This window comes from Photinus pyralis, unplaced genomic scaffold, assembly GCF_008802855.1.
Source record: "Photinus pyralis isolate 1611_PpyrPB1 unplaced genomic scaffold, Ppyr1.3 Ppyr1.4_unclustered_Scaffold8275, whole genome shotgun sequence".
In the NCBI taxonomy this organism is placed as follows: domain Eukaryota; kingdom Metazoa; phylum Arthropoda; class Insecta; order Coleoptera; family Lampyridae; genus Photinus; species Photinus pyralis.
In genome coordinates, this window is record NW_022172346.1 from 32,148 (window position 1) to 57,295 (window position 25,148).

The 25,148-nt window shown below is 36.5% G+C and overlaps 3 protein-coding genes across 9 annotated transcripts; 1 reads left to right on the forward strand and 2 right to left on the reverse strand.

The window, feature by feature from the left end:
- Positions 1-38: 38 nt before the first annotated feature.
- Positions 39-7,515, forward strand: LOC116182983. 3 transcript variants are annotated; one of them, XM_031503571.1, is made up of 3 exons: positions 52-125; positions 1,787-1,827; positions 2,870-7,515. In XM_031503571.1, exon 3 carries the CDS (start codon positions 3,043-3,045, stop codon positions 6,802-6,804), a length of 3,762 nt encoding a protein of 1,253 aa, XP_031359431.1. In that variant the 5' UTR covers positions 52-125; positions 1,787-1,827; positions 2,870-3,042; the 3' UTR covers positions 6,805-7,515. The 3 variants fall into 3 exon arrangements, with proteins under 3 accessions (XP_031359429.1, XP_031359431.1, XP_031359430.1); XM_031503570.1 differs by having other exon boundaries at positions 2,883-7,515; XM_031503569.1 differs by lacking the exon at positions 1,787-1,827 and having other exon boundaries at positions 39-125; positions 2,883-7,515.
- Positions 7,516-11,076: 3,561 nt separating this feature from the next.
- On the reverse strand, positions 11,077-13,669 carry LOC116182984 (inhibitor of nuclear factor kappa-B kinase subunit epsilon-like). Its single transcript, XM_031503572.1, has one exon. The coding sequence runs from the start codon at positions 13,497-13,499 to the stop codon at positions 11,274-11,276; it is 2,226 nt and encodes a 741-aa protein (XP_031359432.1). The 5' UTR covers positions 13,500-13,669; the 3' UTR covers positions 11,077-11,273.
- A 4,117-nt stretch (positions 13,670-17,786) lies between these two features.
- Positions 17,787-24,144, reverse strand: LOC116182981 (protein VAC14 homolog). Of its 5 annotated transcripts, XM_031503564.1 has the most exons (14): positions 23,948-24,143; positions 23,746-23,896; positions 23,469-23,699; positions 23,077-23,418; positions 22,904-23,027; positions 19,933-20,034; positions 19,743-19,885; positions 19,548-19,695; positions 19,043-19,166; positions 18,820-18,994; positions 18,656-18,774; positions 18,522-18,601; positions 18,319-18,475; positions 17,787-18,270 (listed from the first exon to the last, which is right to left on the reverse strand). In XM_031503564.1, exons 1-14 carry the CDS (start codon positions 24,049-24,051, stop codon positions 18,105-18,107), a joined length of 2,166 nt encoding a protein of 721 aa, XP_031359424.1. In that variant the 5' UTR covers positions 24,052-24,143; the 3' UTR covers positions 17,787-18,104. The 5 variants fall into 5 exon arrangements, with proteins under 5 accessions (XP_031359424.1, XP_031359423.1, XP_031359421.1 ...); XM_031503563.1 differs by having other exon boundaries at positions 18,522-18,774; positions 19,743-19,879; positions 19,933-20,028; positions 23,948-24,144; XM_031503561.1 differs by having other exon boundaries at positions 18,522-18,774; positions 19,933-20,028; positions 23,948-24,144.
- Positions 24,145-25,148: the final 1,004 nt, after the last annotated feature.

A 25,148-nucleotide genomic window follows, 5' to 3' on the forward strand; every position in this document is an offset into this window, starting at 1 on the left:
CCACACATTTTCGCTTTATTTATTTATTGTTTAGAAATCGCCAGTTAATCCGTTTCTGTTGAGTGCGTAAGAGCTCGAGATCTTCAACAAAACTGCAGCGGCACGCAACCCTCATATCGTTGGTGGTAAGGGTGGAACTTAATGAACTTTTTTTACCACCAAATGTTTCTTGTAAAACGAGTTCTTGGTATTAAATCGTTCATTTTTTTTACATTACACTATATGCTTTATTAATTTAGATTGGATTATATCAATTTTTAAATGTTTAGACGATTTTTTAAACACACCGCAAAGCAATGATGTGAAATTCTTATTTCGCCTTGGAGGATTTTTTTTTAAATAGGTGTAATAAATGTACCTACGTAAAAGAATAATGTTCCAATTATTGATTTAAAAATAGCATTTTAGAACTCACAAGGTCAGTTTCAGTGAATATTATTTCCACGATTAGTAATTGATAGTATGGTTTGCTCTCTATTTTTCGTTAGAAAAACGGGTGGTTTGATCTCTAGTGAGCAAATTTGTTAATCGGTTAACGTCAGTTACTGAATTATGTTAGCCGTCTTTTTGAGTAAGGGCTCTTGCACTCTCTCTCTCTCTCTCTAGATGAAACACTCCCTCGCGCGTAATAAAATCTCCTGAAATAATTTGTCTGTCGTATTTCAGGTTTCGTGAAAACGATTTATAAACATATTTTGGCTACCAAATTATTGGCGAGCTCCTAGCGAGTTTATAATTTTGCGGCATCTTTCCGTTAGCACGATATCCCGAAAGCGGGTGGTCCGATTACGATGAAATTTTCATGTGGATTCCTTATCAAATTTGTAGATCGGAGTTCGTGAATTGGCCATGTAGGCAAAAAAATAAGGAAGGCCCTTTTGACATCTCCGTTAGATATGAACCGAATTCCATGAAATTTAATATGAGCATAGCTTTAGGGGTATAATACGCAATGCCAGAAGTTGAGTCCAATGGATTGAACATACATAGTGCCCTTTTCGCATTTCGACTATTTATGAACCGAATTGCAAACTTTTTTATTTATGAAGAGCTTTAAATGAAGTTTGATCATTGAGACTTGGAATAAAAGTAAATCTAACGTCAGTTTCAAAATTAGGTTTTGCGTATGCGCAGTACTAACTTTTCTTATTTATGGGAGCTATTAAATCAAATTTGATACATAGACACTTGGAATAAAAAGCAAATGTAACGCCTGTTTCAAATTTGGTTTTGCGCATGCGTGGTGCCAACTTTCTTATTTACGAAAGCATTTAAATGAAATTCGAGACATATGCACTCGGAATAAAAGCAATCTAACATCGGGTTCAAATTTGTTTTTTCGCATGCTATAACCATACCCAAGAGCTCGTTTGCTATATTTGTTTACACGTTTACTATATCATAAAATACGTTCGTGTGTTCCAATCTAGAGCTCGAGGATAAATAGTGGCTTTACTCACTTGTACTCAAAATCAATACTTGAACTTCCAAAAGGTTACTGGACAGTCCCTCATTTCTGATCGCACGTTATTGTCATTACTCACCTATCCAATCATCATCATATTAAATTAGCTGTTGGACTTTGTGTACGTAGGTTCTTTCCTTTGGTAATAGTAAAAGTGTTTTTTAAATATTCTAATATCTAATATTTTAATCCTGATAGTTCTCGAATTGTATCTTAAATTATTTCTAATAAAAAAGCTGCATTTTTCATTCATGCAATAAAATAGGAACAAAAAAAAAATATTCACGTCAACCTCATTTAACCAAAAATCTTAAATTGCAGGTACCTCTCACTGCTTAATAGAGTCCATCACAAACAGAGAGGTAAGTATCTTGGTAAGTGTAAGCATGTGTCCTGACACCTCATGACCTCACTTCCTATTATAGTATGTATCTGACACGCACACACACACCCTCACACGTAACATTACGAATGATATACTGTACGCCCGGCATCCCTTCATACGTGGAGGAGAATTGTATGCCGGAGAGGGTCATGGTAAAAGTTTCCAGCCTGAAACGTTGGTTGTGATTTTTGAAGATGACAGAAGTCCGCTAATTGCTGGCTCATCGCAAATATCATTCGATCAGAACACTGCATAGTTAAACCGTACTGTCTTTCATACAGACCGCTCTTAAGCACAACATCACGATGGATGCAATTACGCATGCGTCCCGGAGAAATATATCTCTCTGACGTTTCGCTTAGACCCCCTAACACGTGGGAGTGTAATTTTCAGTGATGATAGAAAGTTCCCCGATGCATGCGCGTAGGTGTCAATCGATCACAATACTATACATTTAATAACAACAGAAATGGTACCTCGCATGCACGTATTAATCCTGTGTGGTTTTCCAGTCTATATATATATAAAAGTTTCACTAACCAGTCACTTAAAGCTTGAGCTGTCGTAGTCTCGTTGCCTGTGCTATCTTATCTTACTCCCTCTCACACCTGAAGCAATATTGTTTTCTTTCTTCTTCATCCGCGTAATACGTTCTCTGTTTTTGATATTGCTACCGATTGCAAATAAAACTGTTAGTGATGCTATTAACATCGCTAGTCGTGTTTTGATCGTCATACTGAGTATTGGAGAGCAGAGAAGCAGCAGGAGTTCGGACATAATTGTCGTCAAATCTCATGTTATTCTTAAAAGAATGTCTCTTCATATGCCATATAATCCATAGGGTAAGATGTCCTTTGCATTCGTATACCGTGATGTAAACCAAGACGTGTCATGGAGTATAATTGTAGTCTGCTATGAAAAAGTACTTTAGTTTTCGAAATTTTTCTAAAACAAATACTTCTATGCTACTTTTGTCAATTAAATCGTCATAGCTGCGAATACAATAATAAGTAATTTAGTAATTTATTGCAGAACATTAACACAAATATCTCTACGCTGCTATCATTCAATTGGCGGTCCGTGTAGCCTTGACATACCGACTGAAATTTGGTGGTCCAACTTCAGTACATAAAGGTGCTTTGATCAATAGACTGTGTAACGAGTTGTTGGTTAATATCATCAAACGCTTAAAATGGAAAAATTTCGTATTTTGAAAGACAATACCCGAAAGGTACGCCGTTTCAATTTAAGCGGCCGTACTTTGGAATTTAAGTTAAAACCCATACCTAAAGATGCCAACCCCATACACTGGACAAAAGAAGCAATCACACAAATTGTTCATAAAGGTGTAGAAGGATTGTCTCCACAAGATATGGTGGGTTTTTCATTCTGCTCCAAAGATTTTAACAAAGGTGAGGGGTGGATGCGGTTCAAGGTGGCTAGTGATGTTACTGTTGACGATGTTTGGGACACCATCTCGTCCATCTATCAGTCCAACGCATGCGGTTTAAACACCGAAACCTTTTGTCTTCGTGTAACATCTGTCAGGTTACCATCTGGGTTAGGAAGAGAACGGAAATACATAAATTTTCAAGAGGACTGTACGGCACGGAGAGGTGTTGTGGTAATTAATAATAATGACGGTCTATGTCTTCCTCGTGCAATCGTTGTTGCTATTGCGTATGTTAATCATGATAATGAATACAGGCAGATTAGACGTAATATCGGAAAAAAACAAGAACAAAAAGCAATAAAGTTATTACGAGATAGCAACATCATAATACCAAAATCTGGTGCGGGTGTATCCGAACTACAACAATTTCAAGAATATCTACAACCCTATAAATTAACTGTATACCTTTATGGTTCAAAAGGGCGTGACGTCATGTTTGAAGGTGACGGTACGGGTAAACGTCTAAATCTAATTTATCACGATGGACACTACAACGTAGTTACATCTTTAACTGCAGCCTTCACATGTACTTATTATTGTGAAGATTGTCACGTCCCCTTTAATAATAAGAACAGACATCGTTGCGGCGGAACGTGTGCCTTTTGCTTTCAAACCCCTGTATGTTCTAAAGAGGACGTTATAAAAATAAAGTGCGGAGAATGCGGAAGAGACTTTCGAGGGCAAAAATGTTTTGACAATCACAAAACATTTAATATTTGCACTCAAATCAGGCGGTGTGAAAAATGTTTTACAATATATCGTTGTAACAGAAACCATGTTTGCGAAGAGGTGTTCTGTAAAACGTGCAACAGCCATGTAAATAGAGATCATCTGTGCTACATTCAGGTAGATAAAGGTTCTCCGAAAACACAGGATACGCTTTTTATATTTTACGATTTGGAAACAATGCAGGAGCAGTTGTTAGAAGACGGGTCCCTTTTACATCAACCTAACCTTTGCGTGTTTGTGCAGTGTTGTGATAAATGTATAGATGAAGAAAAACTTTACTTTTGTCAAAAGTGTGGTTTTCGGCAAAAAATAATAACCGATAATGTAATAAATGTACTAATGAGACATATCTTAGAAATAAGGAAGAAATTCAAAAACGTGGTAGTTTTGGCTCACAACGGTGGTGGGTTTGACCACCAGTTTATTTTAAACCACATTTTAACACAAACAGATCTCACACCTGAACTAATAATGCGTGGAACAAAATTAGTTTGTATGTTTTTAGATAACGTTAGATTTCTAGATTCATTAAATTACTTTCAAATGTCGCTTAATAAGTTACCTAAAGTATTCGGGCTAACAGCGTTAAAGAAAGGATACTTTCCGCATTTATTTAACACCACAGAACATCAAAACTACATAGGTCCAATTCCACCCATAGAAACCTTTGATCCGGATAACCTCAAGTGCAACGAGAGAGAAATATTGTTAGCGTGGCATGCAAGCAAGGTGGCCGGTAACTATACATTTGACTTTCAAAAAGAGTTCATAGATTACTGTGTAGCAGATGTGGACATATTAGCGCGTTCCTGTCTTAAGTTTAGAGAGTTGATGATCAAGGAGGGCAATGTGTGTCCATTTACTGAAAGTGTCACGTTGCCGGGTGCGTGTAATAAGATTTTTCGACGATCATTCTTAAAACCAAACACTATCGGTCTAATACCAAGAGGCGGTTACAGAAATTGTGATAATCAATCAAAGCTAGCAATACGTTGGTTATTATTAGAAGAACGCTCCCGTCAAATTGATATTATACATTCGGGCAAACAGAAAGAGGCTAGGGTTGGAGGTGTAAAGGTCGACGGATATTGTCCCAAAACCAATGAGGTGTTTGAGTTCCACGGTTGTTATTACCACGGTTGTCCGAAATGCTTCAAATATACTAGAAACGCATCCTTACCAGACAGTCCATCAGAGACTTTGGAGTACCGATATGAAGCTACCGTAGCGAAATCTTGTAGATTAATAGAACTAGGATATGCCGTTATCGAGATGTGGGAATGCGATTTTAAGAGGCTTATGACCGAAGAAATGTTTAATTACACTGAAACACACCATATAATTGCAAGTTCACCGCTAAACCCCAGAGACGCATTTTATGGGGGTCGAACAGGAAACGCAAAATCCTTTTATATAACAAAGGGAGATGAACAAATAAAATATGTAGATTTTACTTCGCTTTATCCCTATGTTAACAAGTACGGTTTATACCCTATAAGGCACCCCACCGTCCACATTGGGGAGTCGTGCAGTAAATTAAACTTAGATGAGGTAGACGGAATCATCAAGTGTAAGATCCTACCACCACAGACATTATTCCCCCCAGTACTGCCTGTAAAAATGAATAAAAAATTAATGTTTGTGCTTTGCCGTTCATGCGGTGAAGGTTTCGACCAAGGACCTTGTAAACATAACGACGATGAGCGTGCGGTAACAGGAACTTGGGTGCTTGCCGAGGTTAAGAAAGCTATCCAAAAAGGATACAAACTCTTAGTAACTTATGAGATATGGAAATACGACACAGAGCAATATAATAAAAGCACTAAAACTGGTGGCCTGTTTAATGAATACATAAACAAATTTTTGGGCATTAAACAGCAAAGTTCTGGATGGCCTACTTCTTGTGATACCTCAGAAAAGAGAGCTGAATATGTTAAAGACTACTTTGAAACTGAGGGTGTTCGCCTTGACCCAGCAAAGATTGATAAAAATCCAGGTTTACGACAATTGGGGAAATCCGTTATTACTTCGTTTTGGGGAAAGTTAGGACAGCGCGAGAATCAAAGCAAGACTACAATTGTAAGACAACCAGGAGAATTTTATAACATCATGACTAATCCTTCAATCGACATTAATTCCGTTCTGACCATAAATGAGGATACGCTACTTGTGAACTGGGGATTTAAAGAAGAAAGTTACAACCCTTTATCGACAGTGAACGTGGTACTGGCCGCCTACACCACTGCGCAGGCACGATTAAAGTTATATGAATATTTGGAAAAGTTAGAGGATAGGGTTCTATATTACGATACGGACTCGATAATCTACGTTTCGGTTCCGGGAATGTACGATCCACCATTAGGTCGCTTTTTGGGCGAGTTGACAGATGAACTAGAAGAGGAAGGCGTTGGAAGCTACATCAAAGAATTTGTGTCAGGCGGTCCAAAGAATTACGCTTACAAAATGTGGTCCAGTTCTAAAGGTTGCGATGTAACTGTTTGTAAGGTTAAAGGGATATCTTTATCTTACACGGCTTCGCAAGTAATTAACTTTGATCAGATAAAAAAGATGGTGTTAGAAGAAGAATCAGAACCAATTATGTTAACTTCAAAACTCATAAAAAGAACAGCTGAACACGATGTAATAACTACCAGTGCTGCTAAAACTTATCGTACAAATTCCACAAAAAGGTGTTTTGCTCCAGACGGTTCGTCAACACCTTATGGATATAAGAAAGCGCGTTTAACTAATGTCATTATTGAAAATTTGTAATATATATTATACTTAAGATAATTCTAGCACCATGTATCAACAATGTAATTTTCTCGTTGAGCACATTGCCCATAATGTCATTGGTTGTGTAGAGGTAGAAAATTGCAATAGAAAACGCATGCAATCTGTAGGGGCAAGATCCATTTCGACGACTTCCCGGATATCAACTAATTCGATTTTAGTTTTAATAAAAACCATCTATTTTCTTAAATTACGCTACTATATGTAGTAAATATGAATCACAGTTTCCCCACATTCCTTACTCGGGGTGTCTATTTATAGCGCATATAAATTCTAGAAACGTGATCTTGCATACATAAGTGTAAAGGTTACCGAGTAGTACCTAATTTTTGTATACATGTATTCGCTTTTTTTTTTAAATAATTACATCAAATTATTACTTACAGCCAAATTTAACTTTTCTTAACGCATGCTTTTTTCTACAATGAAGTAACTGAGAAAGTGAGAACAGATAACTTTTGCTTTATTATGTTCTATTAATAACACAGGTAATTTATCCCTGCCGGTTCTTATTCTTCACACCCGTATGGGTTTAAAAAACTTAGGGTACATAATGTCACAATAAGTAACGACTTGTGATCCCTTTTACGCTGCTCATATTTTGTAAAATACCTATGTAATGTATAATCAACCTATGTAACAAATTTTGTAACAAAAGTATAATAATAAATCTCCAAAGCTTTCATCTTATTGAGGGTTTCGTAAATGATCGTGTACACGAGATTTGTACATATAAATCAAAATAGTTATGTACCAAAGAATTGTTCTTGTCTTAAATATAGTTAACACACGTATATAAAACGGTTTGTTGGTCCAGTGGTTAGGACGCTCGCTTCTTAATCGGACAACCCAGGTTCGAACCCCAGGACAAGAAAAAAAGTTTTTCAGAATTAATCCAGGCGCAGCGTGTGTGTGACGCCCCACTCCTACTAGAGGCTCTTAACTCGTACGAAATACGCTCGCACTTCCCCAGAGTTAATCGCCGACGGCGGGTCCAGCATAGGTAAACGTCAAGTTCTCATAAAGCCATAACAATCGTATGACGTACATCCAGGAGGAGCGTCCTCTCCTTAACGGTCAGGTTAGAGAAGTAGAGAATCTCCCAGGTAGGTGACATACATCAAAGGAAAAATTCCCACGGTCTAGGACCACCCACGTAGGCGGAATACATCAAAGGAAAAAGTTCCCACGGTCTAAGACCACGCCCACACAGGCGGCATAGATCAAAGGAAAATTCCCACGGTCTAGGGCCACCCACGTGGGCGGCATACATCAAAGGAAAAAAAGTTCCCACGGTCCCCAGAATTTTCCCAGGCCCAAGTGACCCCATGCCTTACTATCGCCCATCCGTTGAGACGCTACTAGTTCTTTATCTTAAGAGCTATTGTTCTACTTTGCTGTTTGGTTCGTTATGGTGTCGAGGCTTGCACCAAGGAAGGAATTTTTTCTGCGTTTATTGCTAAAAAAGTTATTGTAAAAAAACCAAAAAACCGTTTTTTACATGTTCCATAATTTTACACTTTTGTCGTTTATTAACGATCCTAGAAATCGTTTATAATTTTGTATTGCGGCCTGTCGTCTATCTGTTGGTCTGTCCGTCTGTTCATCAATCTGTCTGTCTGAACGATAACTTTGTTTAGAAATCTCCGTTAATTATGAACTGAATTGCATGAAATTCAATATGGGTATAGCTTCAGCCTCGGCCTCAGCCATATAAATACGCAATGCCAAAAATTGACTCGAATCAATTCAAAATTCCAGTGTCCCGACCATTTTTTTTTCAGTGATAAAGGGTTCGACTGCTTTTGGTCTTTCGCCTGATGTACCTCCTTCTAACTTAAATCTTATTGAATATACCAATACTTTTTAAAAATGAAATCAGTCGTTGAATACTGTTCTGATCGTCATGAAGGACTTTCTTTCAAGTTTTTGGGCAATCCGTGCGTTTTCCGTTCATTCTCATATTCAGGACAACCCAAAAGAATATGTTGCACTGTATATGGCTCACTGCATCTATTACAATTTTTAATTTCACACCTTCCCAACATATGAAGGTGAGTGATAGTATATAAACGGAATTGTAAACTTTTTTATTTATAAAAGTATTTAAATGAAATTTGATACATAAGCGCTTGGAATAAAGGAAAATTTAAAGCCAGTTTCAAAATTTGGTTTTGCGCATGCTCAGTGCCAATTTTTTATTTATAGAAGCATTTAAATGAAATTTGATACATCATACATGGCCACTTGGAATAAAGGAAAATCTAACGTTAGTTTCAAAATTTACGGTTGCGCATGCGCAGTGCCAACTTTCTTATTTATGAAAGCATTGAAATGAAATTCTTCTCATACACTGAAATTAAAGTAGCACGTCAAAAAATGGATTGCACCTATGCAACGCTATCTTTCATATTTGTGGTCGGATTTTTAAGATTTTAACAGAAGTAGCATCTTACAAATGGGAAATGAATGCAAGTGGAAATGCGTTTTTTGTAAATCGTTTAAGATTACTTTTTTAACTTGTTAAAATTTGTTTTACTTACGTTTTCTACAAAAGAATCCAGCGTCGCGCTTTTTGCCCCGTTATTTTTAGTCTTCCAACCCGATAGTTCTCATAAAACAATTGGCAACCCTATCCTCGAGGTCAATTACCTATTGTCCGTCCGTCCGTGCGCCCACCCGTTGAGACGCTACCAGTTCTTTATCTTAAGAGCCATTGTTCTACTTTTTTCGCTATTTGGTTCGTTATGGTGTCGAGGCTTGCACCAAGGGAGGAATTTTTTCTACGTTTATTGCTAAAAAAAAGTTATTGTAAAAAAAAAGTTATTGTAAAAAAAAACAAAAAACCATATTTTACATGTTCCATAATTTTACACTTTTGCCGTTTATTAACGATCCTAGAGATCGTTTATAATTTTGTATTGCTGCTTGTCGTCTCTCTGTTGGTCTGTCCGTCTGTTCCTTTGTCTGTCTGTTACTATATATTCAATAGCAAGGAAAATTTATATATTAAAAGCATCACTTACCTGTCATGCGTTAAAAACAATTTACCTACCATGCTTATATGCATTCCCATTTAGTTACGGTGTATGTTGTTGGGGAACGGGTGTCCATATAGTATCCTTTCTCCTATAAAAAAACTACAAAAAATGGCGATACGATCAATATGTCAAAAAAGTAGAATGACACCATCTCTTCCACTTTTTGTACACCAGAAAATTATGCCATTAAAGTACTTGTATCTGTTTAAGGTTCTTCGGTAATTTTTTAATATTAGCAACTGTCGTGGATCACAAAGAATAAATCAGCTATGCCAAAAATAAATAAAACCCTATTTCAACGATCGCCGTTATATCTTGGACCAAAATTATACAATGTTTTACCGAGTAATTTTAAAAATGTAAGATTAACAAAAAATCTATTCAAAAATGGATGATGACTCAAACGACACTTCTGGACAGTATATTAATTATTCTTGCATAACTAAGTCACGTTTGCTGAAAATAGAACAAAAAACGTAATGATGAAAAAAAAAACTAAAGCTACACTTTAACTCAGGACTGTACCTATGCTTAGTGCATAGAGAATCCCTTTCTCTATTAAATTTCTTTTTGATGTTAAAAAATTCACTTTCTTTCTTCTCTTTTCTCCTCTTGTTTTTTCCTGTAGATAGGTATCTTAAAAAGAAATTTTTTTTTTGTTTTACTCTCATGTAGTGAATGCTCATGTATATCATTTTGTATGGGAATAAAGTCAATTATTATTATTATTACTTAGGATAGCATCCTCAAACAACCCGAAAAAATTCCATTCACTTTGGAATACCTACTTCCCAGCTAAGCAGCTACATACCTCTTATTTTTCATTGTATCGACTGGACTAATATTGTTTTTTGTCATTGTCAAAACTGCTCTATGTAAACGGCTGAAACAACTGAATCCAAGGGTGATATCGTAGCAACTTTTAACGCCTCCTAAAAAAATGACAAAAATTGGCCTAATTATCTAATTGAAGGTGACATACAAGCTTTAAGTAACATCATAGTATCCAAATAACTTTAGAATAGTAAGAATTGCATTGGTTAATTGGTTTGTCAGTTTTGGAGGTCCTGAGTCAAAATAAGGCCCCAACAATAAGCTTATTGTTCTTGTGATCCTCTGTATGCGTGTCCAGTTCTTAGAAATTATTCAAGTGTTACAATACTGTAAATGTATTGCAATTTTGGATGCAGGATGCAACTAACCTTGGATATTACAAACACATACCTACTTTAATATGTACTTTTAAAATTCACAATCAAGTAATAAAAATATAATTATCTTTGCTATCACATTCTTAAACAATACGTCTCACAGTTTGACAACCTACAGAGATTTAATTAGTATAAATACGAATACGATTTAAAACTATTGCACATAATCTTTCAAATAATACTCTAAATGAAACCGTCAAACGGTTGCTTCCTTTGACATATCTTGCAGTTTTGTTAACGACAATTCATACTGGTCAATCAACGACGTATTCTCCTGTAACGCCTGAGAGATATCTTGCAGCAGCTTGTTCGCCTCTTGAAAACTACTCTTCAACTTCCGCCCCTGCAGCTGATTAGTACTTTTAGGAAACTGAATTCCGCTCTCGATCTTTCCCAACAGCAATTTGATCTCCTCGTAATACTGTACGCACTCGATGGAGAGGTTCTCGCGAAACTTCTCCAACTTCTGCTCGTAGCTTATTACGTCCTTACTCAAAATTGTCATTTGTAAATAAACGGTTTGGGCAATTTTGTACCAATCGCCGAGATTCTCGGCTAATTGACTAAAAGAAGGGACGCATTCCGATTCTAATAGCTCCTTAATTCGCCGGCTCGTCTCCGTGATCTTAATACGTTCTAGAATGTGGAATTGCTCGTCGTTGTAACTGAGCGATCTCGTCGCACGGTCGCGCATTAAATGCTGCCAGGAATCTCGAAGTCGGTCGATTAGAATACGCGCGCGGGACGAGGCGAGTATTTGGAATGGGCACTTGATTAGTCGACTAGATGAGTCCCACTCTAATTTCAGAGCGTCTTCTACTACGTTTTTTTGATGCAGTTGCTGAACTTTCGGGTCTGTGACCAAGGTGAATGAGTCACTAATGTCGCTTAATTCCTCTACGTAGTCCGTTATAACTAATTTACTACCCAATAGCGAGCTTTGTAGAGCGGTTACTATCGACTGTGACATTTTGAGAGAGCTTGAGGTTTCTTTGTGGCCAACAGTTAGGTCGATGCAGTGTTGGCATTTTGTGTGAAGATTCTTCAGTTCGAAAGTGATGAAGCGCATGAAGTATTTTGCAGCCTTATGAATTAAGTTACTACTACGGGATAGCTTTTCTACTCGTCGCTTGCAAATGTGGCCTATGCTGCAAGCTAGCTTGGCTTGGGAAGCGTCATTTTCCACCGACACTAATGTGGGAAACTCTGGAAATTTGGGCAGTTCCAAGTCGGGTAACGGGACGATATTGTTATTTTCTTCATTGAATACAATTAACGGGTCTTCTTCAGTTGTGGTGGGGTAGCCACCGCTGCGGGTGTTTAATCCGACAACGTCAACAAACAGATCTTGTTTAAAGAGCAAAATTTGATGGTTTGGTGCAATATTCGTCTGTTCCAAAATATACCCTTGGAGTTGTTCGTACGTCTCATCAGGGTGGATGAAAACTTTAATATTTGTAGCGGAATTAATGTAAAATATATTGACGGGTTTACGCATGAGAAGACTTGTCACTTCGCTAAAGAATTTCTCAAAACTCCAAATTCGAGCCGGATCTGCTTCTAGTAAACCGGCTAAAAGAGGGGTGACGATTTTTTTTAACCCGGTGGACAGTTGGCAATTTGTTGGTAATTCCCGTCCCCACTCGATCGGTCCGTCTTCCTTCGTTTGTATACCCGAAATCACACCGCTCGCCTTCTTAGTTGTTATGTGAAACATGGTTTGTTTATTTCGCCTACCGCCGTAAGGGCGAAACGGTAGATTTCCTGTAGCGACATGGTACAAGGTAACACCGATAGACCACAAATCGACGGTAGCACCAAACGTTTTCCCTACAGGTTTACGTAACACCGCCCTCTCATACATGTCTGGATGTAGGTACTCTTCCGTGCCGTAAAGTGAGACAAACTGTTGTCCTTCTTGCAGTTCCCTTGCAGCTCCAAAATCGGTAAGCTTGTACACAGTGGTGCCGTCATCGTTTATAAACTTCATGATGTTGCCAGGTTTCAAGTCGCGATGCACCAGGTTGTTGTCACGTAAATGTTTCATGCCTGCGGTTAAATGCTCTAACACTAGTAAAAACTCTTTCTCCTCGAGACCGTACGTGTTCTCAGGATCGTCAAGAATATTAAACAGACTGCCGCCGGTACATAACTCCATCACAATAACTTTACCTCGACCCTCCTGCTCTTCTTCAATTGCCAATAATTTAACGATGTTTTCATGTTTGACCTTTTTGAGCACCTCAAATTCACGCATTTGCACATCTTGAGGTCTCATGTGGCTGAGCTGATTAAACGTTTTCACGGCAACGGGTTCGCCGTTACTTTTATTAACACCTTGATACACGGCACCTGTGGCACCTTTTCCTAGCACACTCGTAGTGCACCAGACGTAGTTGGCTGATCCTCTTAGGAAAGACATGATTTTTTTATCACCTAAACAGCATAACTTCCCGTGTGTATTATTCACCTCCTAGTTTTGATGAGTAACAAAGAATCGGTGCTTAACAATTTTATATCACTGCATTACAAATAAACAATTCATTTACCAAAAAAAAGTACAGCAACATAACCTCTATTCACTATTGTCATCGTAAAGGTCTGTTTACGTTTACACTTTACACGGCAGTAGGTTTGATGTACAGGGTGTCCCATCTTCCAGAATTTTGTAGGGCATCTCCCAGTATTGTGACAGATACTTTTATTTCAGTATCTAGATACAGATAAAGATACATTTGTTTCAGTGGATCTAGATATTTATATTTTGTATCTAGATAACATATAGTAGTCTGGCCCTTGAGTTGAGGTTAAAAAAATTTACATCGAACAGTTTGAGCTTGTGTAAAAAGGTGATAATTACTGTGAAACAAAATTCAAATTAGCGTTCAAATGTTGCAATCCTCCATCAAACAATATTAGAACCCAAATGCAATGAAAAATGCATCTACTTATCTCTACAGTGGCACCATGTTCAGAAAGTAGATAGTAAATAAATAGAAGTAGGCCACGCGCTATATCCGTTGCATAACATCAAGGAGCAACATTAAAATCACTATTTGTACTTGGTTTTAAAAAACGTAAACGCATTTAAGATTGTAGATGAAGACGAAAAACGTAAAATATAGCACATACAAGAAGCAAAGTGTAAACTAGTAACGTGAAGCCGTGAAGCGTAAACTGTCAAAACCGATTAATTAATAATTTATTATAGCACGGAAGTGTACCGCGTCGTTTTGGAGGCTTTCTATTGGCCAGTTTGAATTATTTCAAGATTAGTTGCCATATTTTCCGGGACTTTCTGAGCAAGTAAGCAGCTAGGCATGCTTCGGTTTTTTACACATTTTTCACTTGAAACCAAAAATAATAATAATAATAATAATAATAATAATAATAATAAATAAATAACAAAGTAACGCAACATGCACTACAAAGACAGGTCCACCCAATAAAGTTACACGTCCTAGCACAGTTAAAAAACGCAATACTCCTTCTTCTCAGAAACAACCCACTCGTATACAACCCAAACGCAAAAACCGTGACAGCACTACTAGCTCACAAAATACTGTTAATATCTCCACCAAAAACCCAAGCAACCACACAAATACAACCTCAAGAACAAAGAAACACCATAAATACAAGTAACGCAACTTGCACTACAAAGACAGGTCCACCCAATAAAGTTACACGTCCTAGCACAGTTAAAAAACGCAATACTCCTTCTTCTCAGAAACAACCCACTCGTATACAACCCAAACGCAAAAACCGTGACAGCACTACTAGCTCACAAAATACTGCAATATCTCCACCAAAAACCCAAGCAACCACACAAATACAACCTCAAGAACAAAGAAACACCACAAATACAAGTAACGAAACTTGCACTACAAAGACAGGTCCACCCAATAAAGTTACACGTCCTAGCACAATTAAAAAACACAAAACTCCTTCTTCACATAAACACACCAGGTTATCACAACCCACTCGTATTCAACCGAAACGCGAAAACCTTAACAGAACTACACGCTCACAACATACTGTAATATCTCCACCAAAAACCCAAGCAACCACACAAATACAACCTCAAGAACAAAGAAACACCACAAATACAAGTAACGCAACTTGCACTACAAAAGACAGGTCTACCCAATAAAGTTACACGTCCTAGCACACTTAAAAAACACATAACTCCTTCTTCACAGAAACACACCACATTGTCACAACCCACTCGTATACAACCGAAGCGCAAAAACCTTAACAGCACCACAGGCTCACAAAATACTGCAATATCTCCACCAAAAACCCAAACAACCTCACAAATACGACCTCAGGAACAAAGAAACGCCATAAATACAATTAAAAAACACAAAACTCCTTCTTCACATAAACACACCACGTTATCACAACCCACTCGTATTCAACCCAAACGCAAAGCCAAAGAAACACTTACACAATAAAGTCTATTTAATAAAATTACAGGAATTATTATAATGATATTTTTGTTTTGTTTTGTTTTGTTTTCTTTCTTTCCTGATAGCGTTGACTATTGGGGCCATTAATAGCTATGTTGGTAAGTATGAATTACATACTATCTCTAGATTTCCAATGTGAGTGTGTGAATATTTATTTTATTTTTTATTTTTCTTTAGAATCCTACATAACTTCACCAGACACAGACACAGACACTAATCGTTACTTGATTTTAATCCGTGCGATTAGTTAACCAGGCTAGACCTGAGTTCTCACAAGAAACACCGACCATAATAATGATAATAATAATAATAATAATAATAAAATTACAGGAATTATTATAATGATTTTTTTTTGTTTTGTTTTCCTCTTTCCTGATAGCGTTGGCTATTGTGCCCATCAATAGGTATGTTGGTAAGTACGAATTACATTATCCCTAGATGTCCAATGTACGTGTGTGATTTTTTTTATTTTTTTTATTTTTATTTTTTTTTTTTTTAAGGACCCTACATAACTTCACCAGACACAGACACAGACACTAATCGTTACTTGATTTTAATCCGTGCGATTAGTTAACCAGGCTAGACCTGAGTTCTCACAAGAAACACCGATAATAATAATAATAATAATGCTTTATTGCCCAACAGAATATCCAATTAAAGGACAAATCACAATATGAATTACATACAAAATACAAAAACATAAGATAAACATATACGGTGGTTTAAGTAAAATAGGAGAAGAAAAAAAGTAATTCGAAGCAGACAAAAATTCTTAATTAATTAGATAGTTGCGGTCGTTACATACTCAATGTTCGAATGATGTCCTTCCAGGATGAGTGAGTAATGTCACAGATTGAACTTATAGTATTGTAACTATTACAAATTGCATACATAGGAGACCTGTACATGATGTTGCTATTTATTTGTGGGAGAGAAAAAGTATGACTTCTTCGAGTTGTCAATCTAGGCACATGCCAATTAATTTCATTTAGAAGTTTGGAACAGTCTATGTTGTTGTGCAGAATATCATACAGGAATTTAATTGATGCGATGAAGCGCCTATGCTGAAGTGATGACAGTGCGAAATGGTCAAGGAGGTGTTCATGACTAAATCCTCTAGGGGGATATATACCGTCCACTTCATAAAATACCATTATGAATTAAAAAAAGATTTAACACAATGATGTTTAGAACTAGAATCATAATAAATTAAACCAGAACAGTATTTCCAATAGATCCGGACCGTTGGAACCGAAAAAAAAACGAAATTATAACAATCATTATTAAATAAACTTTTTGCATTTCAGCGTTTTATTTTGTGTTCCTTCCCTACCGCACTTCAGTACTCAAATAAGTGTGTTACAACACTGGCTAACAAAAAAGTAATATAGGCATCATGTGCTCTTTTTGTATCAAACGAAACAGTGAAGTCAAAATTTGAAAATATTCGCTCGCTTAAGAGATACGGGGGGAAATCAAAACATTGCAAATTTCAGAATGACAATATATTTTTTAGTTAAAAAAAAACACAGAAAAATGTTTATTACAAACGTTTCTTGATAATGATTGTTGAATAATCTGCCGTTTTTAAGATAAGTATATATGGGCTCAGGTAAAATAGCATATTAAAATTCTCTTTTCAAAAAATACTACACTGAAAAAATTCAAAATTCAAGCAAACCAAAAAAAAGGCATAGAATCTTTTTGAAGTACTTGAAAAAACCTTCATTTTTGTTTTATAAAAGTCCCTAGCATCAAAACTAGCGAATTATCACGAAAGTAATGTCGGTAAAAACTGTTAAAGAAGGCCCAAATGACGGTAGTGTATTTTCCTGGTTTAAATACGCGCCCCTCCTTCCCCTTCACACATAACTTTGAAGGTGTATGTCACTACTAAAAGAATCTACATAAAAAGTTCATTCTAGTTGGTCTGGGCATATGTAAACCTAATTTCTAGCCACAAGATCCATTTGTTAAAGACATCACTGGATTCACTAATGTTACCTCTAATTAAAATTACTTTGAAATTGGAAAAACACATAGAGAAAAAAAGGCACTGCTGCAACTTTCAAATAATCAGGAACTCAGTCAAAATTGATCAAGTCTGTGACAGCCACAAAAGAAGTGATCCTTGAACAGTGATATTTGATCTCGCTACAATTTGATCAATGTTCGAGAAATATGTTTATGACGCAAACGAAAAATTTCAATTAATAATATAAAATTATAATAACGATCCATTAATAACTTTCAATATTTATTTTGTAAACAATGTACAATTAATAAAAAAGAACATAGTTAAATACCATGTATTTTATCTTTGGCTATTGTTGGCAATACCAACCGTACTTAACTAATAAGCTCAGTTGGGCCTAGGCTGTGCCGCTAATTAATTGTGGCCAATTAAAGTACTATCATTTTCGGAGAAGTACTCTATTCTTGAACAAATCAATATATCAGCAAAAGATTATGGAATGCATTTTGCAGTACGAAAAATTAAACGTCACAATCCATATTGTGAGCAGGTACTGTACTGAAATACCAAGAAAATCATGTCATTAAATGTCGACATTCGCTTTTTGAAGAACTGCTAACTTCTGAGCCCTTGTGGATTTTTTGTGATCCTTATGGCGAGCTTGTACTTCATTAAAATGGGCTAAAAGTTTCTTAAAATCGATTTCCTTCAATTTCTCTGGTAATTTTTTTGGCACTGTCGCTGCTTCTCTGCAGATAACATGTAGACCATAAACTCAAACCTGATTATCTACGTACCTTCTATGAGTACATTCTAAGTGTAAACTAGGAATGCAAGCAAGGCGAGTCCTTAACGTTTGGAACGCTTCCGTTTGAGGTAGTAGCATTAAAAGACCATACAAGGCTCTCACTAAATGTTGATCGCATGGTACTTCCAGTAATTCTAACCTCAAATCTACAATACACTCAGTTGGCTCACGCATTTAATTGACTAAGCTTACATGCAAAAATCGGAGATTCGATCAATTGAACTAATTTATCGATTTCGGTTAAAAACTCTACGGTCACTTCTATATTACCGCTATATACAGTTAAGGAAAAGAATGAAAAATGTAAAGAAGTTCTCAAAGGATACAACACTTTTATAAGATCACATATATGTTTGTAACACTGCGTTAAAAGACACAAGGCGACAGTCGCAACGGGATCATGACACCATGTTTCATACAAACAGCAAAAAAGTGTGCAGGATTCCTACAAATAACTCAATTATCTACTCATTGCCACTTGAAATTTTACCTTAGTGTTTAGATCCTTAAGTTTATTCCGTAACTCGAACAATTCAGAAGATGTAAGTAAGATCATATTAAGGGTACCGACCATTAAGCTGGCAAATTTCAAATTTGAATCTTTCAGCAAAATTTTCGCCAACGTCCAGTAGATGTCTTCCGCGTTAAGTAAAACACATAACTGTCTACAATGACGGAATAAAAATCCAGTCCCCCTAAGCAGTACCTCTCACCTTATGATGAACGAGCCTCGCTCTTCTAACAGGTGTTTATCAGCGCTAAATGAATTAAGTAACGAAATGAGAAATTTTGTATAGTATGAGTTCACATCTGGTGATGCTTCTCTTATTGGTGCCTCTAAAATGCAAACATTATAGTGAAGGCCAGCTAAATTCCTTGTAGTTTGGGTCCATTATTTATTGCTTTTGCCTTTGAATAAAATACTTTTGTCCCAAGTTGGTCTGCGCATGCGCATACGTCACTAGATTTACAAGTATGTGTCATTAACGTTTCTCTGCACTACTGGAGTAACATAAAGTGAAACAAAAATATCTGGAAATCACAAGAAAACTGATACACTTTTGAACGGACCGTTTTGCTGTTCAAACGTATACATTTTATTAAAATATTCTTGTGATCTCTCTGTTTTTGTTTTAGTTCCTTTTACTTGACCAGTCACAAGAGTTCCAGTGTTTGCAAGCGACACTCACAAAAATATATACCCTTGCAAAGACTTACGTGTTTTGGACAAGTCTTGCGAAACTTCCCCAGCCGGAGCGGATATTACTTCTGCAATTACCACCAGGCACTGCTGTACCACCTCGTCCGCCGGATCAGCTAAAGTTCGCAATAAAGCGGGAAATAATATATCGATATAACTAAACATCTACGGTGAAAGGGAATTATCAAAAACTACAGACAGCGTTCTTCTACCTTATTCGGTAACTTGATGTACAAGTGATGAATCCATCGTAAAACCGCGACCTTAGTTTGAACAGAACTATGGGCGATATGCTGGGTTAAAACTTCGACAACAGATGGCAGATCGAGTTGGCCCCGTACTTCGTTGTCTTCACCTTTTAAATGAGTAAGTCTCGCCGAGTCGTCAATGTCGTTTACTCACCTCCTGCAGTTCTTACCGCCGTGGCCCCTTGTTCTACTTGCAAGGAGACCAATTTCATTAAAGTGTGATTCACAGCAGTTGCGGTTTCCTTAATGTCTGTCACTAAATTAAGGAGAAGAAAAAAACTCCTATAGCATGCGTCATTGCACTAGATATAAAAAAAATTGTTTCCAAACCCAATCGACAGGATAAGCATGCGCTTAGCATTTTAGTAATCAAAAACAAAAACAGGCCAGTCGCATGCAATGTATCGTAGATTTATGATAAAAGTGGTGCGGAATCCATTACATTCTCTGGTTCAGTGTTTAGGCGAATTTAGGAAAATAAGCATGAATTGATTCAGTTGGAGAGATAGCAACATAAATTGTACGTAACCGCAAAGCTAATAATTGTTTAATACCCTGCAAATTGAGAATGAGACAAGTCTACAAATATTTTAGCATTTTGCAAAAGAGAAATCATTGCATGCTACATGTTGCTGCCTCTCGAACTAATACACTTGTATTATATAAGTTGAGTGAGTGTTTGATTATGTAAGTACAGTTATGTTATAACGGATTGTAGAGAACAGATCAATTGTTAATTGATTAATACCCAAGTAACATTCCTCCCTGTATAATATGCATATTTCAAAACAAAACACACCGGCTTTATCTTATATCAAAAACTGCCTTGAATTAAGTTCAGTCAAAGGTCTCCTAAACAATATAAAATAAAGTCCTATATCAATTCCCTCTGGTTTGTAATTGCCTCATTTTTATATCAGAACCAGGGGTTGGAACCCATATAAATTATAAGTTCTGGTTCCATATCTCTAGGTAGCATTATTTTTAAGGGTTCCGGTATGGGTTCTGCGGAATCAGTAATTTTAGATTGCGGTTTTACATAAATAAATACAATTATTATGAAAAATATAAATTATTATCAATTATAGGAAAAGCATTATGCACAACATTAAAGTACAAACATACTTTTGCATATTTTTAGGTTTCCTTTGAGTTTGCTCGTTCGTTTCACCTTTGTCAACTAGATCATTTTTCTACTTTCATTCCCTCTTACTGTTTTTGGTTCATTTTTAGTATTAGTCACTATAAAATATTTTGTGTATTTAGTACCTACTAAGGTTAAGTTGGTAGAAATTAGTGTGGTAGCTCTGAACGTAATTCACAACGCAAGATTTTATTTTTGGTCAATACAATAAACATATTTTTTTTATTATTTTATTGTAGCGAATTTCCTAGAGCGATATCAAAGCGCCATCAAGTCAATAAAGGATTAGTCACCGACGATAAGGAATGAAAGCGAATGTGAGGTGTTCTTGCCAAGAAGTATGATACGCCTGGAATTCGAATCCAGTACTCTTGTAGCCAAAGTTAAAGCTATTAACGTAAGCTTATCTGAGCTACGCATGTCGGAACATCAATCGGCTATATATCGGGAGGGAGAGAGGGAGGGAGGGAGGGTTCCGGTTCCAACCCCTGATCAGAACAAATACATAATTTGTAATTCTGCTATAGACTTCAAACAAAGTATGGCATACCACGGAAATCTCATTATTTTGTTTTTGAGTCTCCCTAATATAATTTCAACACGAAATTATACAAATTACTCAATTACGGCATAATTAGCCAATTGAAATTTGAAGGTGATATATTGGAAACAGTTCAAGATATTATAGAGGCAAAGTTGTTTCGCAAAATTGAATAACCTTTCACTTCTATAATAGCCTCTTCTCACATTGTAAGGACTTTACTCAACATAGTTTAAGGAACTTATCCCTTCACATTTCTGAAACAATTGAAACTAATTTAATTCTTTCAGTCATAATGACATGTTTGAAATGAGAAAGTAGGTTGGCAATTAAAAACATTTCTTTGTTCTTTAATACAAAGATGCAGTTTTTTTCTATTCTGACAAAAATGTACATCTAAATTTAGCCCATTCTGTATGTGTGGGTACTTGACATTAAAAATATGCAGGCTGTTACCGCTTATAATTGTCAGTACTTTCATAATCAGTTAAGATTGTTTTGTACAGAATTTTGCCCTATTATAATGTTTTGTGCAATAAGTCGCTTTTTCATTACTAATAAATAGTACTTTTGTATAGCTAATGCAGCGTAAAGCTTTCAAAAGAAAGAAGAACAAATCATGATAAAGTATTGGGTTACCGAATAAGAATGGCAGGGAGCTGTACGGCTGTACCTATTTTCAAAAAGTAATATCAACTTAGATCATATTAGAACGCTGGTTATTTTATTTTTCTTTGTCAAAAAAGGGAAGAGATGGTGGTAGAGTCACTGCACAGCTATAGAACCATAATTTGTAATATCTGGAACACTGGATATATCTTCAAAACAACTTTTTTTTTAAAGAAACTTTTTATGGTATCAAAAATTATAAAGTTTGCTACCAAAATACGTAATTTAAATTTGTTGCCTATGGTCAATATTATTAATGGCAACAGCAATTTTTTTAAAAAATTACCTTTTTAGTGCCCTACTTTGTGAACGCACCTTGTATAATTCAAAATATCTTTGAAATGTAGAGAATATTCAACCATATCCAAACGGAAAAATCTTATCTCAAGGCATTAAGTTACTCAGCGCAATCAGTGAACACCATTTGTGTTCATTTAGATTCATTTGTAGCCGCCAGATGCCTCTTTAGCAAAGCAGTACAACTACAAAGTTTTGTTTTCCCAAAAATGTTACTTATACCCTGCCATTCTTATTTTGCACCTAGTGCAACAATTATATTTTGTACTAGCATGAAGAAAATGGAATGATTTTCTAATACATGCATATTGTAAACAAAAATTAAACAGCAATTTAACCAACAGGTTGCAACTTTCTCAATCAATCACTTTAAAAATATGGAGAAATCAAATTGTACCAAACAAACTCAACAGAACAAAACAATTAGTAAAACACTAATTTAAAGTTAGTATCAAATAAAAGTAAAAAGGATACTTCTGCGTGAATCCGCATCATACGCCAAACACGGCAATACGGCAGTAAAAATTCCGGACATGTAAGGAAGCATTAACGGTCCAGACAGTTGAACGAACTCTTTAATCCATGTAATTGCCGTAAACTGCAACAAACTGAATCGCATCAGTACATTAAATTCTTTAATACGCCACCTGTAAGATTTCGTCATTTTTCTCTTGTGCGTGACCGATTAAAATATTAATCATACTACCGAAATCCACTCGAGCCGGATTACTCTTAATGCTGCGTAGAAATTCTCCAAGTACCGTGTCACACATTTTCTTCACTTCTAACATAGGGTCGTCTAATATCTTAAATAAGCCGTCTAATATCTCCGGAAGATAAATGATTAAATCGATATCGGGGACTGCATCCAACACCGATATCCACGATATGACAAATTGTCGGGCAAAGGAACTTTTGGTGTATATACGTTCGCGAAGCAACGGCATAAAAGCTGGCAAATCAAATGAAGGACTCTCCGTGACAATATCCTTAAAAACGACAAGGTGTTTATTACTTCCCAAATGAATCGTGCAAGCACCTTCATAAGGCGATCCAATAACTCCGAGGCGTTTTTAATACTTTGCTCGGAATCTGTTGCAATTTTACTTAAGGCACTAAAAATTTGTGAAAACTGTGGCAAAACCGCACCTCTAGCTACTTTTGCAACATTATACAGTGATTCACAGGCGTAATACTTCACTCGAGAGTCTGGGTCGCTAAAACGTGCTACTATCGGATAGATTAACTCTTCGGTGTAGAGTGAAGTATCCTAAAACACTTACTCAGAAAACGGCTATGTCCAATAACAACTTTACCCTTCCTAAAGCAATAGCAATAGCGGCAAGACCAATAAGTCCCCCTTTCCTTGCATGTGGATTTGTAGAGTTTGCGAAATCCTGTCCGAGCACTTTCAGGAGTCTTTTAATTTCGTTTGTCTTATTCAAACTTGCAAATTCCTTTACCATTCTGCAATGTAAGATCTTAAAAGCTGCATCACCCCCTGTAAACGATACTCACTTCTCGATCTCTAATGCAGCAGTTTTTCTCTTATCGTAGAGCTTGTCGTGAAGTGCCCGGACACAGGCTGGACTGAGAGGTGCGTAGTCTTTTTCGGACATCATCTTCGTTTTATTTATCTTACAGACTTTTTCTTCAACGTAAATAACCAAATGTAGGTTATGTGAATATCAGTGACGTGGATTTCTCATGGGATCATCTACTACTACACCACTGACTTAAATGACATCTGAACATATATACAGGATGGTATTTCCATTGATTATAACGTGTATAATCAATGACATTGCTTTCGAGCAAAGTGTTAAGGTGGGTTCATAGTTCTCCGTTCATCCGTTGCGTTGATCCGTCAAACGGATAGAAAATTTTGTTAAGGTTCATAGCAATCCTGGCACATTGTACAAGTGCAACGTATAACCATAACCTAAATTTTATTTTGTACTGTACCCTCCGTGATTTTCAGTACAATATGTAAAAATGGTACGAAAGTAAGAATACGTTGCTATCTGATTATTACTGTGAAGAACGAATAGGCGAACGCTGTTAACGTACCAAACATAACCTCACTCTTGTTAAAAACGGACCAACGGAAACGTAAATGTTCAACTTCAACCAACTTTTCCGTCGTAAACGGACGACGTACGATTTAAAAATTTGCTGTCTTCTGATTGGCTAACGGACAAACGGAAACGTATGAACGGAGGCCTATGAACTTACCTTAAAATCTGTATAATCGTATAAAAGAAATTAATTTAACTTTAAAAACTGTAGGTAATGCACCACAAAGTAGAACTGACTGACATAATTGGCACTAACAGCCAGATCTGGCTGGGATGTAAACGACACATACATATCACTTCGCTGGCACATTTCGGAAAGTGTCTCCGGCAGATCCTCTACATACGACAGCGCGTACTTTAAGAGCTTTTTAGACTTCTACAACGCAGTTTTATAGACGTTTTCCAGAATGACGTTAACAAGACAGTTATTAAGCTTGTCCTTTGTGCTTTCCAAAAAAATATGTTATGTACTACATTTTAAAAAAGAAAAGACACCGACTCAAAAACCCCCGCCCTTCCAATGCAAGTTTTTCGAAAAAGTTCAGAAAAATTCTATTTTGATAGCCTCACGTATTTTAAAGACCCAGGACAATAAAATCCACAAGCGGTCTTCATAGATACGGGTGTTATAGATAAGGTCA

Coding starts and splice junctions, on each gene's coding strand:
- LOC116182983 (XM_031503569.1), top strand. CDS start 3,043: ATGGAAAAATTTCGTATTTTGAAAGACAATACCCGAAAGGTACGCCGT.
- LOC116182984 (XM_031503572.1), bottom strand. CDS start 13,499: ATGTCTTTCCTAAGAGGATCAGCCAACTACGTCTGGTGCACTACGAGT.
- LOC116182981 (XM_031503560.1), bottom strand. CDS start 24,051: ATGATGTCCGAAAAAGACTACGCACCTCTCAGTCCAGCCTGTGTCCGG. Junction 23,028..23,076: donor AAAATGACGAAATCTTACAG/GTGGCGTATTAA, acceptor AGTTTGTTGCAG/TTTACGGCAATTACATGGAT. Junction 18,271..18,318: donor TTAGAATGTACTCATAGAAG/GTACGTAGATAA, acceptor TGTTATCTGCAG/AGAAGCAGCGACAGTGCCAA.